This window comes from Vidua macroura, chromosome 16 (assembly GCF_024509145.1).
Source record: "Vidua macroura isolate BioBank_ID:100142 chromosome 16, ASM2450914v1, whole genome shotgun sequence".
Taxonomy (NCBI): domain Eukaryota; kingdom Metazoa; phylum Chordata; class Aves; order Passeriformes; family Viduidae; genus Vidua; species Vidua macroura.
Window position 1 is genome coordinate 9312925 of NC_071586.1, and position 13900 is coordinate 9326824.

Below are 13900 nucleotides of genomic sequence, written 5' to 3' on the forward strand. Positions count from 1 at the left end.
CAGAGAATTGTGGCAATGTCAGAAAAAAAAAAAACAGGACCATACCAGTCTCTCCATGGTATCTCAGCAACTCACAAAGTTATAATAAATTTAAATTGGTATTTGGATCACCAAACCATTGTAAACCCAGAGAATTTCCAATTAGGGAGAGCACAGTTAAAGCTGTAAACTGGTATCGATATGATTAGACTGACACCCTTCTTCTGTTTACTAAAGCTTGGTGAAAGGCACAGCAGGATACATTTGAATAGGTTATCAGTGCTAGTTTTGGCTGGGAAAGAGTTAAATTGTTCCACAGTAGTGCCTGAGGCTGTGTTTTGGATTTGTGCTGGAAACAGTGTTGATAATTCGGGGATGTTTTAGTTATTGCTGAGCAGAGCTCACACAGAGTCAAGGCATTTTCTGCTCCTCACCCCACACACCAGCCAGGAGAATGGGTGCAGGAGGAGTTGGGAGGGGACACAGCCAGGACAGCTGACCCAAGGGATATTCCAGAGCACATGGGGTCATGCTCAGCTGAAGTAGCAAGAGAGGCTGTGTTCAGAGTGATGGCATTTTTCTTCCTTAAGCTAAGCAAGCATTAGACATCAGTTTATTATTCAATTGATGACTTTTTTATTATTATAGACAAGAAGTCACAAAGTCAGGTTAATTTCTACAAGAAAGTAGGATTTAGATTACCTTCAGATTATCTGGCAACTCTGCCCGTCCAGCATAGCCAGGATTCATCGTAATAAACACAGCACATGTGGGATTAAGAGAGATCTCTGTCCCTTCAAAGATGAATTTTTTGAGTTTGCGAATTATAGCTTGCTGGATGCTAAGTATTTGCTGGGCAACTACAGATAATACTTCAACCTAATACAGACAGAACAGATTGGAAAACATAAGACACTTGGAGAACCAATATAAACTGGTTTTGTTTACATATTTTGATGGCTGTATTTGCATTCCTCCAGGGAAAAATCGCCCTGAGCCTATGTATTAGCTGTCTATTGAGGGGATCCTCTGAAAGTTACTGCCACTATTCTCTACTGAACTAACAGAGGCTTCTCAAAGCCTCCTCAGGGAAATACCGTGTGCCTGAATGTAGACATCTAAGTTAGTTGGACAGGAACTCCCTCTGGAGGCCTCTAAAAGCACTTTCCCTTCAAGTCAGACACATAGCTTAGGTTCTCCAGAAAAACTGATTCACTCAATGTCCACAATTGAGGGTAAATAATAGAAAAGGCTTGCTGATTGTTTGAAAGTATCAAGGTAACAGAATATTGGAAAAGAAATGCTAATGCTTGAATTCACTAGAAAACAAGCTGCAGCTGAAAAATGGAAAAATTAAGGAGTTAAAGATACTAATACATACAAAATAGAATTTCATGAAATTTCCACATTTACTAGTATGTACTTAAATGGAATTTCATCAAAGTAACAATAAAACTTATCCAAAGTCATTAGTGATCACATTAAAAAAAACCCAAAAAGAACAGAGGAAGATAAAGGATAGAATTAGATGTGTCAGTTTACACAGCTTGATAATCAAGTCACCCAATTAGTGACACTCAGCTCTAGTCATTACAGGAATCCCTCCACTGGGATTTGTCTGTCCCGTGCTGAACTCAGACAAATGCAACTCCACACCTGTAGCTTGATTTCTCAAGGAGAAGACAAGAACATTTCTTTCCCAACAAATGAGTGGCACATACAAAACAAAAAATTGTAAAGGAACATTTTTTTTCAGTTAAATTGACCCAGAACACAAAACTTCTGCAACACAGCACAGGTAGACATGTGCTTCTAGAGCAGGCAGCTGAGTGCCTGTTTCTGCATCACTAATTATCAAAACAAAGAGGCCTCACCACAAGTAAAAGCAGAAAATTGGCAATAATGCTGTCATGTCTAAATCTAAAACTTCTTGTGTCTGAAATTGAAGCTTTCTCATTTTATTTGTCCAAGTTAAAACATTACCTCAATTCTATTGAACTCATCAAAGCAGGCCCATGCCCCAGCTTGTGCCAGCCCCTTAAAGAACTTGCCCATTGCCTTGTAATCGAGGCCATCGGAGCAATTAAAGACAACACACTACAATGAAAACACAGAGAACATTTCTCAGTATTACCACAAAGTCCACTATAAAACTCTTAGCATCTAAAATGGGAAGGGATTACAGTTGCTAATTTTGGATCAGAAAATCAGGATGCCATATAGACACAGTCCTAAATGTGAGTTTGTTAACAGCTATTCCTGTGAATAGTTGGTATCACAGAATCATTAGGCTGGGAAGGACCTTTAAGATGTTCAAGTCCAACTGTAAATAAATAGTTACAAAATAAGCAGCACTTGCTTAAGAATGGCATCTTAATATCTAGATATCCAAACATAAATAGTGGAAAGTAAAAAAAGGGAGTTTTGGTACCTGCTTAGCTATAGCTTTTGCTAGATCTTTTGTTGTTTCTGTTTTGCCAGTCCCAGCAGGCCCTTCTGGAGCACCACCAAGATTTAATTTCAAGGCACCCATTAATGTCCTACATTATCAAGAACACAGGCATTAGACATAACAATTTTTAATGTCAGATTGTTTCTGAATGGATTGATGCATATTTTCCTATACAGGCTCTCCTGAAAACAATTCACTTGTTTCTCTACTGACCTCACAGCTTGCTCTAAAAACCCAGTATTGTCTCATAAGTGATTCCTAATAGTGGAAGGTCACATTCGGCCACTTGGCCTAAAAGGGATGTCAAGGCTTTTATTACATGCATGCACCTTGTACACCTTCAATTACACAAGCAAATGAACAGTGACATGAGCAAAATGGTAGAGTCTGCAAAAGCATGCATTTCCCTCAAGTGGCCCTTGAACAGGCAAGAGCTCGAAGCCGGCTTTATAAATTCAGTCAATCTTTAGAAATGGATGAGAAAGCATAAAGATTGTTTCAAAAACCTGAGAATCACATTGCTTTTCAAGTGAACATCCTACTAAAATGAGATCCCTGTTAATACTGGAGTGATCGGATTATTTTACAAAACGCTCATTCAAAGGCTTTGACTCATGTATTGAGGGCTCACCAGAAGTGAAATATGAATATTTTAACCTTGAGGACTGAAGTATTTCCATTACAACCTCTTGCAAGCCAGTGGAGGAACAGGAAGCTATCTGCATTCAAGTATCTGTGAAGGGCTTTTTAATTACCTCATTTATCTTACAGGCAGGCATACCCAAACTCTGTGTCTTACTTCAGATAAATTAATTGACCAGTGTTACTGTAGAATTCTTTGCAGTTCCAATACCACATGCTGCCTCCTCTTTTCAGAAGCACCTTCTTGGATACAGTAGAAATCTATTACTCTACTGCTGTAGAAGGCTATATATTGCAAATATTTTTACCATATTTGGGCAAAACCTACAAGAAAATGTTAGCTGCTAAGGTTCCTCCTATTATTAACTAGAACAAATGAAAGTAAACACAGATCAATCAAAAAAAAGAAAACCTTATTCCCAGACAGTATGTCCTTACCTATAACATCGATCTGTCAGTGGGGTTATAACCAGACGTTGGGAATTACCCAGATACTCATAACCATATTTCATTTCTGTTGTGATCATTCTCACTATTACATCATTCTCTGCCCAGTAGTATCTCAGCTGAGAAATCCACTGGAAGTCATTCAGATCTGTGACTTTGTCTTCAACCAATTTTGAGACCACATCACGAGCTGCAGAGTAAGACACAGATTGTTTAAAAAATCTAGACACTTCTGCTGTGATAGTTTACTTAAAAGAACTTATAATTAAAGTAACATTTACTTAGAGCTATGTAAGAGTAATTCAACATTTAAAGGCTGGTTTTCATGTTAGAGAGGAATTTGCAATTGTTTTGCATAGGGAATCAGTTTAATTGTAACTAGATTCCAGTGTCTGTTCTAAGTAGATGGGAGACCCTTGTGCAGTAGTGAGCAATCCTCATTTGCCCAAAGAGCTCAGCAATAACTCTGTAAAGGTTGATTCAAGTGAGAGGAAGCATTTTAGGTGCCTCTCTCCAACAGTCCACCCAGCTACTGACAGCAGCACTGCCGCAGATGTCCCAGGGGTAGCAGCAGCTGCACATTACCGTGCACGTCGATGACAATGAGAGCTCCAAGGGTCAGCCGGGCTCCACTGGACAGCTTTCCTCTCACTAACTCAACTATGTCCCTGATCTGTATATTGCTCTTCTCCAAGAAATCCTGTCACAGAAACAAACACAGCCATTAATGGGATGCTGCAGCCAGCAGTTCCTAAGATCCTGTGGGTGCAATCATTGGAGAGAGCCCCTCTAACAAAACATATTAATGGTAGTCTGGGCACTACACAAAAACTTCAAATTCTCTTTAGCATACTGGCATTTTATTTTAATATGAACACTTCAAAAATATTTACGGCCTGAAAGAAGGCTTATTAGCAGAAGGCTTTCTCTTTCTTCCTAATGGAAGTGACAAAACTCTGCAATGGGAGAGGAGCAGATATTCTTTGTTTAGCTTCCCCCACTCAAGAAAGGATGGGCATACAGGACAAAGTCCATTAGCAACATGGTTTAGTTGGCTCTACTTTAAACAGGTGTTGGACTACATGATGTCCAGAGGTCCCTTATATTCTGTCATTCACTGTTCTGTGATTCCTTCTAATTTTTCTTCAGCTATGGATTATTCAGGATACTTTCTCTGCAAGTAATAAACATTTTAGATCTGTCTGGATATATTGAATAAGATCTTCAACTGCTGTTAAACAATAAAGCTAAGATATTCAGTAAGGATACAGAAACAAAAAGCCATTATTAAAATGTAGTATTTGATGTAAAGTTTATTAATACTTTTCTATTTCAACATTTAAAAAGCAGCCTAAACATTCTGTTGACAGAATTAATCTCCAAATAAATCCTCATCCACCCAGCTTAAATAGGATCACAGAAAAGCCCATTGAACAGAAATTATTTTGACTACTTGAGCATGTGTTTGAGTAAAGCCTCAGTGAACTGATAGTTAAAACTGCTGTAGTGACAGAGGCACTATGAACAAGTAAGAAAAGTTTCTTGCATGAAATAACAAGTTTGGCTGCTGCACCTTCCTCACATCAGGAGAGTCAAGCAATAACCAGAGAAAGCACTGGTGACCTTATCCCTCTCTACAACTCCCTGAAAGGAGGTTGGAGCCAGGTAAGGGCTGGGCTCCCAAGTAACAGTGACAGGACAAGGACACGTAGTCTTAAGCTGTGCCAGGGGAAGTTTAGATTGAATATTAGGAAGAATTTCTGCACAGAAAGAGTGATTAGCCATTGGAAGGGGCTGCCCAGGAAGGTGATGGAGTCACTGTCCCTGGAGGTGTTTAAGGAGACTGGACATGGCATTCAGTGCCATGGTCTGGTTGACAAGCTGGTGTTGGGTCATTGGTTGGACTCGATGGTCAGAGGTCTTTTTCAACATCATTGATTCTGTGATTATTTGAAATAACTGCACCATCTGTAAAGAGAGATTTCTGCCTGCATGTTTCTCTGAGGCTTCCCACGTAGAGACAGGAATTAGAAATAAAAATACATAGTGCTTAACAATGGTCTGTCACTTTTTTTGGTACTTTAATTCACACCAGTATCACTCATAAATGAAGTAATACAATTTCCTTCAGTAGGATTTCTCCTGATACACACCAAAGCAAATGGGAACAAACCTCTGCTAAGACCCAATGCAAAAGGAAAAACAAAATAAAGCACTGTATGAGTAAATTGTAATATCTTGTTGAGGATCTTCTTTGCTAGAAGGAGCTTTTAACTAATTAATCAGAGTTCAGTGCCTAGAAATAGAAAGTTAGAAGAAAATCTTACTTGTAAAGCTTTTTTCCTTATAGCCTCAGACACTTCTTCTGTCCAGTAAATGGATGAAACACAAATAACTGCCTGTCCAGGCCACTGAAGTACCCACTCTTTCCGAGGAACCTTAAACCAAAAGATCAATTTCAGACACAAGAAGTCATATAAACACATTAGATTATGGTACTGAGAACAATTACTTTCCTCAAATGTCTTTTGTCTCATGCTGCAAATAAATGAGAATCAGCATCTAAAGCTTTATTACTTTTTCTTCCTGAAACTTCAGAACTAAAACTTCAGATTGGTACTGTTGAACAAGAAGAGTTCATTCCAAGTTGGATTCCACTTAGCTTCAAACATGTTTCCTTGGTTAAGAATTTGAGCAACCTATTCATGTATATTTGTTTGTGAAATCTAACTTATACCATAGTTCAGGAATAATTACCTGGCTATATCCTTTTATGCCATCTTGAAGAACTTGTCTTACGCTGGCCAACATCATTTCTTCTACTTGCAGAAGCCATTTTTCTACCATGCCCTTCAAGAAAGAAAAACAGTTAAGAGTCAATACATATTTCCTGATTGTATTCTTCTTCAATGACAAATTATTTGAAATGTGTTAGGCTTAAATATGCTTTCTTCAGATCTGGGTGTTGTATATAAAAGGAATAAAGGTTGAAATTACCCAAAATATGACTGGTAATACTGTAGTTTACACTGTGTGAAGGCAGGTATTATAAAGCTAACTCTAAAGACAACCCAGCTAAAGAAACAGCTGGATATGTTTCATATAAGCTGAAACAAAAAACACAGATTGCATCATCAGCTAAGCCTGCTCATTTTAACCCAGGGCATGCTTTGTTCCTGCAGGATTAAGAGAAAAGAGTATCTGTAACTCACAACATGCCCCACCTTTCAGAGGAATTTACTGCAAAACTGGTATGTCTTACTCCTCTTTGTAGGAAATCCTTTTTATTCCAGAATACCAGTCTACACTGTCACTTCCTAAACTCCTTTCATGATGTGATTCTAAATGGTTTAAACCTAATTCCCTCAAAAACATGCGCTTTATGCAATGTATTATATATTAATCTAATTTCATATAGTAAAATTAAAAAACAATTTACATTTGCTCTCATTGGATAGATTTTATCTATGAAAGGAACTGTTTCTTTCTCTGAACTGATCATGCCTATGATCTCCAGATCTTCTGTGAACTCCAGTTTAGCAATTCCTTCAAAACACTTCTTTAAATGTGGTTGTACTCGAAGTGGATCCTTTGTTTCAGACAGTATTTCAAGCAGCTCATCGTTAGACAGGAAAAAGAATCTGCCAGAAAAACACAATTACTTTCCAATCATGAAAATTTCCATTAATAATCTACTCATACAATTGGTTTTATTGTTGCTTAAGATCCTAGTGTATCAGAGAGGAAATTAGTATCTCATATCCCTTTCCTTAAGCAATTTTTAACATTATAAAACTCATCACATCTGTTTTTTCAGAATTTCAGTGTGATCATCTTTTTATGCAAAGGAAGAATAAGGGTTCTCAAACTCAGGCAGGGAAGACCAGATGGCTCCAGCCAGATTAAGTACCCTGTAAAAACCCTGAATCCTGCTCCTCATGATCATGAACGACTCCCACGTATCACACACCTCTAAAGAGGGTGGGGCAGGGACATAATTGCATATCAGCCATGGGAAGGCTCCTTCAAAAATACCCTGTAATTAATAATGCCTTTCCAATCCAAGTTTACATTGTGATAGACAGATTGTGCCTCCCCATCCCCACCTGTTCTGGCATTTCACAACTGAGGAAAATGAGTTATGTCTGTTGATAAGAACAGCTTTTCATTTTTTGCTGCATGTGACTGTGTCCCACATATGTTTATAAAATTAGACTTTTAAGTTCAGTAGAAATGGTTTGAAAGAGCTTACAGCTTCTTGTTTCTAACTTAGGCCTGTTTAACTAATTTACCTTGGGAAAAATAATCTTTTCGACTCCAAGTAAGTATTCAGCCCCTTTTGAATGTCCTCTAAGAGAATATTTGCTTCCTGAAGTCTGTCTAACATCTTGGGTTGTTCAGTTGCTACAAGTACCTTTGTGTCCTTCACCTTTGTAAAAACAAACACATGGCAGAAACTGCTAAAAACTGCAATAGGTTTTACATTAAAATTGTTAGCATCAATCACATATACTGCAGGAGGCTAAAATGCTGTAATTCTTCTCTGTAGTGTGCTTTCATGGTATGAAATACATTTGCATTATTTGATAGTTTTGCTTTTCAGACTGTCAATTTTACCAACTTGAAATTCATAGACATTAATGAAGGAAATATCAACAAATAAGATCTTTGGCACTTGCTCCTGTGTCTTGAGCTTGCTACATTGTTTTCCACTCACAAATAAGTTCTATCAGAGACACAGCACACGACAATTAGTCCCTGTCCTCTCTTCTGATAACAGTCCTCCTCAGAGGGTTCTATTTCAGTACAGGCCTCATCATTCAGAGAGTCTGAGCTGTTGGACAGGTCTCAACTCCTACTTAGTTACACTGATTATTTCAACACCTTTACCATACAACCATGCACTCCCAGTGTTTTTGACAAACATCTCAGCTCACACCACCACTGTCTGGCCTCTTACTCAAACTTCTTATTTACAGGTTACCAAATTGCACTTCCTATCCCCATTATCTTATCCTGGCACATTACTGTGACAGTCCATATTCACTAAATTTTTGAATAATCATGCTGCCACATATTAGAGAAAAATCACATGAAAAAAAAATCCATTTAGTTGCTTCAAAAGTGTGTACACCTGTAAGTCTAATGCAAACTCTCACTGTATCCAGACAAAGCTTTGTACCTTGTCAGTGAAGTCGTAACCACATCCTGAAAGCACAAATCATTCATCTTTCTACCTAATTTTGACCATTTAGCCATAAGAAAGCTAAAAAAATTAGAATTCATTTTCCTTGAGCTATGATTCAACATTCAACATCCAGCCTTTACTGTATAGTAAAAATCTCAATGCAATAATGATGTAATCTACAATTTTACTGCAAGACTAGAATTTGTTGGACTTTAGTAAAGGATTTTCCAGTTCATTGATACCAATACCCAACTGCAGGAAAGAACAGTATATGCACATGATATTAATAATCATGTTACCAGGTGGGCAAAAAAATGCACAATTCATGACATGTTAGCACTTACCACTTCTGTCATAATGTTTTTCCAGTATGAATCCACAATCTTAAACTTTCTGCCCTCTTCAGGCATTTGAGCTATAATGTCTTCTGAACTAAAAATTGGTTCCAAATACAACCATGTTGCCTGACATTTTAACCAGCTATCTATAATATCTTGCATTAAACACAGCTTATCTCTCCAAGCCTGCAATGAAAACATTTAGTAGTTAAGCAAAATTACAACAAGAAAAAATCAGAAAATATGAATATGTGTTCTTAGTTAACAACTCTTTAATGTCTTATCATGTCAAAATACCCTGAAGCACTTGAGGAAAGCTTATAATGAGACATGCAAGCTCTGTCAAACTGGCTTTTCCTTACCACACATTCAGCTTCTATTGGTTTGATGAAGGGAGAGCCACACACTGTCTGAGTCTTAACAATGTGATCATCCAACAAAAGCTGGATGTCATCCACTGCTGACAGGATGTTGGTGTCCTGTAAACAAATCACATTTTGGTAAGTCAAATGGCAGTCACTTTATTTCACCACTCATCCTGTTTCCCCCCTACTCTATCATGTGAAGACATCAAATGGAATCTCTTCTGTACACCTCTGTTTCAAAGGTCCAGACAGAGATTGTTTTGTGATAGGAAGCTGGTGCCTTCTGACTTCATCTTTTGCACTGTGACTCTTCTTTCTTCTGGGCAAGTCAAAATTTCACTACTGTCCAGCTTTCCATACAATACTGGGGAAGTCCTCAGGCTCACAGATTTGTTAGGATGAGTATGTGAGATCACAAGCTCTCCAGATACTAAAGTCCACATAAAAGGAGATATAATAATGGAGACATTTGCTTAGCTGTGGGCTAAGATACAACTTTCCATTGCACCACAATGAGTCATTAGCAACATCCCTCTAATATTTCTCAATTGGTATTCAGAATCAAAGCAATCATGTTCAGATATATATATTGATTTGGTGTTTACTTACAGTATCCCTGTACTTGGCCAAACCAAAGTGCACGTTGACCCACTCTGATTTCATTTTCTCTATTGATTTCTCTAAGGAATACTCCTTACTTGCAGCTGCTCCAACAGGTTCTATTCTAAATTGAAATGAAACATATCTTTGAAATGTTTTTGTAACATAGCTGAAGAGCAAAAAAAAAAAAAGCAGTTGTAGATAGAAAAAGCAGTTGCATATCAGACTACCTTTCATAATAATTTCTTAATATCATAGACTCTTTCTTCAAGGAATAGTTTTCCACTTTCAGTTTCACCAAGTTAGAGATATTGACATTAATTGGAAAACAAATACAGAGAAAATTCTGAATCAGCAAATTAAATGATTTAGGAATACAACTGGATTTTTATGCCTCTGTGCTACAAGAACAACTGACAGTTCACACCTTGATAAATATAGCTGATTTTACAGCATGTTCTAACAGCACACAAAACCCCAAAAGAACTAATATTTGGTATCTGAGCTATGAAATACAATGTCTAAAAAATGAGACTAGATTAAACTTCTTACTGTTCAATAAATTTTGAAAGTCCACAGTCCAACATGTATTTAAGGTTAGTGTTTTCATCTGGTTTGATCTCACATCCTACAATTTCACTAATCTGAAAATAAAGTAAGAAATAAATCTGTTATCAAAATGCCTTCTTGTAAAATACTTTCAAATGGCAAGCAACAAATTCCAACAAAGTATTAGTGCAATGCCCTAATTTGCTTTTCTGCCATAAATTATTAATTTTAAGAAGCTTCTGCCTGTGGCATTACAAATTTCAAATCTGGATCTATCATGTCACAGGATAAAAGATATTAGACTGTCAATTTCTATGGCAGAATATTTCCACAGTCAAAGCAGAGTTTAAAGTACCTGCTCCCAGTGTCTCTCCTTCATTCCACGATTGCAGGCAATGGACAGGACAGGAAGATGCTGTTTAAATTTATCAAGCTTGAATTTCATGGATTCTGCCATGCGCCTGGGCACCGGCACATCTGGGAAGCTCTTACTGAGCTTGTACATGGTCCTCCACATATTCCCAACCTCTTCATTAATTTCATCAGCATTCAATTGCTGAAGAGGTCCTGAATACAACAGCATACAAAAAGGACAGCAGGCACTTCATCACAAGGAGATTCCCAGGGTGGCCTAATTACAGCTATTTTTCATCATTGTCCTCTAACTGGAAATCAATTGTGTTACAAAAAATTATCTTCATGCAAAATCCAAGTCAGTAACTCTATTTCACACTGCTTAACAGCATTTATTCCTTCAAATTGTTTTCTCATGACTAATCAACCCTCTCAGCTTCTACTTAAGTAACTGCAAATAACATGTTTCTTCAAATGAACATCAAAGCCTCACCATTCATCCATTCCTCAGATTTGGTATGGAAAGCATATGCTGTTACCCAAAGCTGCTCAAAAGGTTCTTTGGTTGCAATTATAGATTGCAAGAGAGGAAATTGACTCTTCTCCTGCCCAAGCAAATCTTCTTCATGATTAATACCCTTTAAGGGGAAAAAGAAAAGTATATTATTCCCATCAAAAATTCATATTGTTGTTTAACTTCTAAACAGACAATACTGAACACAATTATTTGACATGCCTTAAAGCCAGATGGATCTGTTGATATAGGCCTGTGGATTTTAGGTGCATAAAGTAATGGTGTTCTTGAAAATTCCCCCGGTTCTTTCATGGAATCATAGAGGTCTTTTCCAGCCTAAACCATTCTAAGACCAAGTCCAGTGGATAACCCAGCATTTGTGGGTATCTTTTACTACTCAAATAAATTTTAAAAACCAAATCCATTTTAGAATAAGATAATGTACTATGGAATTCAGTGAAAACAAGGCTCACAAGTTTCCAATCCACAGTGAAATCTAAATGTAAGCCCCTCAGAGAGACTTGTAGGATTTTTTTTAAACTCATGATTAGGATTTTTTCTTTTACAGAATTATCTGGGAGCCCCCACCAAAACAGATGTTAATTGCTATATTTATTTATGGTAAGCCATTGTCTTCATCCAAAAGATTTTACAGTAAAAATCAATGTGCAAAGATTTGGATTTTAAAAAAGTATTGTCTTCTTCATTTTACAGGTAGGGATGTGAAGCACAGAGAAATTCTGTCTGAAATTTAGACATGGAATTCAGATTGAGTCCTGAATCTGTGCTTTTATAATGCCTTTCATAAAACTTGCAATCATTCAATATGAGCTGCAGGCAGAAAAAATATAAAGATCCATATTCCAAGATAATATTTAAATACACTGAGCTAATTGTCATGACATTTAAATTGTGTATCTACAGCTCTCATTGCAATCATGTATTAGAAACTTAGGCTTAATTAGTTGTTCTGATCTACCTATAACAGCATATCCGTGCTGTAAATTCACATTAATTAAATCTACTAGATGCATTAAAATAGTGTTGATGTGTAGGACTACCAGTTTATTTAAATTCTAAACTCAATTAATTGGTTCCATTTTTCCTTTTGAGTGGGACTTAATTAAAATCTTGACCCTTATGGCTCCGTATATGGAGAAATCTCATTGTCTGACTGTGATTTAGAAGATTAATTAAGCCTCACAAAGCCTGTGAGATCTCTCAAAGACAGCCCTTCTCATTTCCCAGCAGAGTCACAGCTGAGACAAACTGTTCAGCTTAGGATGATACAGTAAATTGGATGGAGAGCCCTGAATAGAATCTAGAAATCTTGGTCTTTAGTTTGTTTCTTAGCATTTGAAATTCCTGTTATGTGTTAAAATGTATATTTAATGCCTATCAGCATTAAATGGAGATTATACAAACAGTTGAAAAACATTTGGGTTTAATTAGAGAACAAGCAGAGGAACTGAAAACACAGCTCCAGTGCACAACCATGATTCAGGGAAAATGCCAGCTCACATACATTCTGCCTCTGCCAACTCTGCCAGAGGAATTGTTTTCTGTTTTCTAGCATCTTGGTACAACTGACTGCTTGGAAACACTGAAATTCATTATTTCAATTTAAAAACTCCCTGAAATATTTTTTCCCAAAATTTGCTCTTGTAGTAGTTGGAACAAATCAGCATATAGGCACACAAAGATGTTTGCCACATCTTGGTGAATTTGGAAATTTTAAAGCCTTCTTAACAATATATGGCCAGAACCCTGAAAAAGAAATCAGGGCACGAACCAAACTTTTGCTCATCCAGCACATTGTAACCCACTCCATACTCAATTAATAACTACTAACCTCAAATTCTGCTAGTGCACTATCTATATTCTTATTTAACTTTTCAAAATTCTCAGTATTCTTCCTCAATTCTTCTGCGGTCACGATATCTCCCCGCTTCTTGTAGCTTTCTACTTCTTTATGATAACCTTCAAGAATTTTCTTAAACTGAGAACACCTAAGATAAAGATAACTAAGGTAATGTGATGTTGTGTTTCATTCCTTTTCAGGTTTCAATTATTTTATTAATTACAACAGGCACTGTACATTAAATCTAATCTCAATACTAGTGTAAACACAGATGCCAGTGAAAGCTCACTAATCACTTATATCAAGACTATGCAGTTCACAGGATTAGAATTCAAGGTTCATTTTCAAACCTCACAATTTATTTACTTATATTTGCTACCTCTACTACCTGGAGAAAATAAAGGAAGAGTGAAAACAATTTAACAAAACTATGTGTACTGCTGTACTAATCAATATAACAACATAAAATTATGAATATTCTGGACCAATTCTCCATTCTTCCTTTCAGATCTATTTAAGTGTAAGGATACTCATCAATAGTATTTTTCAGAAATCTCTATAATACTACAAGTTAGATTTCTTCCTTACTTTCTCAGGTTCATTCTGAGTTT

The 13900-nt window shown here is 36.9% G+C and overlaps 1 protein-coding gene across 1 annotated transcript in view; it reads right to left on the reverse strand.

The window, feature by feature from the left end:
* The window catches only part of DNAH3 (dynein axonemal heavy chain 3), a 56767-nt gene that overhangs the window by 27421 nt on the left and 15446 nt on the right, over positions 1-13900 (reverse strand). The window contains exons 17-32 of the mRNA XM_053992299.1: positions 13281-13437; positions 11408-11552; positions 10916-11127; positions 10564-10655; positions 10021-10135; positions 9409-9525; positions 9053-9232; positions 7813-7949; positions 6960-7161; positions 6278-6370; positions 5848-5958; positions 4106-4220; positions 3512-3710; positions 2411-2519; positions 1963-2076; positions 682-858 (exon numbers count right to left, since the gene is read on the reverse strand). Of these exons, the coding sequence (XP_053848274.1) occupies positions 682-858; positions 1963-2076; positions 2411-2519; positions 3512-3710; positions 4106-4220; positions 5848-5958; positions 6278-6370; positions 6960-7161; positions 7813-7949; positions 9053-9232; positions 9409-9525; positions 10021-10135; positions 10564-10655; positions 10916-11127; positions 11408-11552; positions 13281-13437 (2275 nt within the window). The remainder of the gene's footprint in view (positions 1-681; positions 859-1962; positions 2077-2410; positions 2520-3511; positions 3711-4105; positions 4221-5847; positions 5959-6277; positions 6371-6959; positions 7162-7812; positions 7950-9052; positions 9233-9408; positions 9526-10020; positions 10136-10563; positions 10656-10915; positions 11128-11407; positions 11553-13280; positions 13438-13900) is intronic.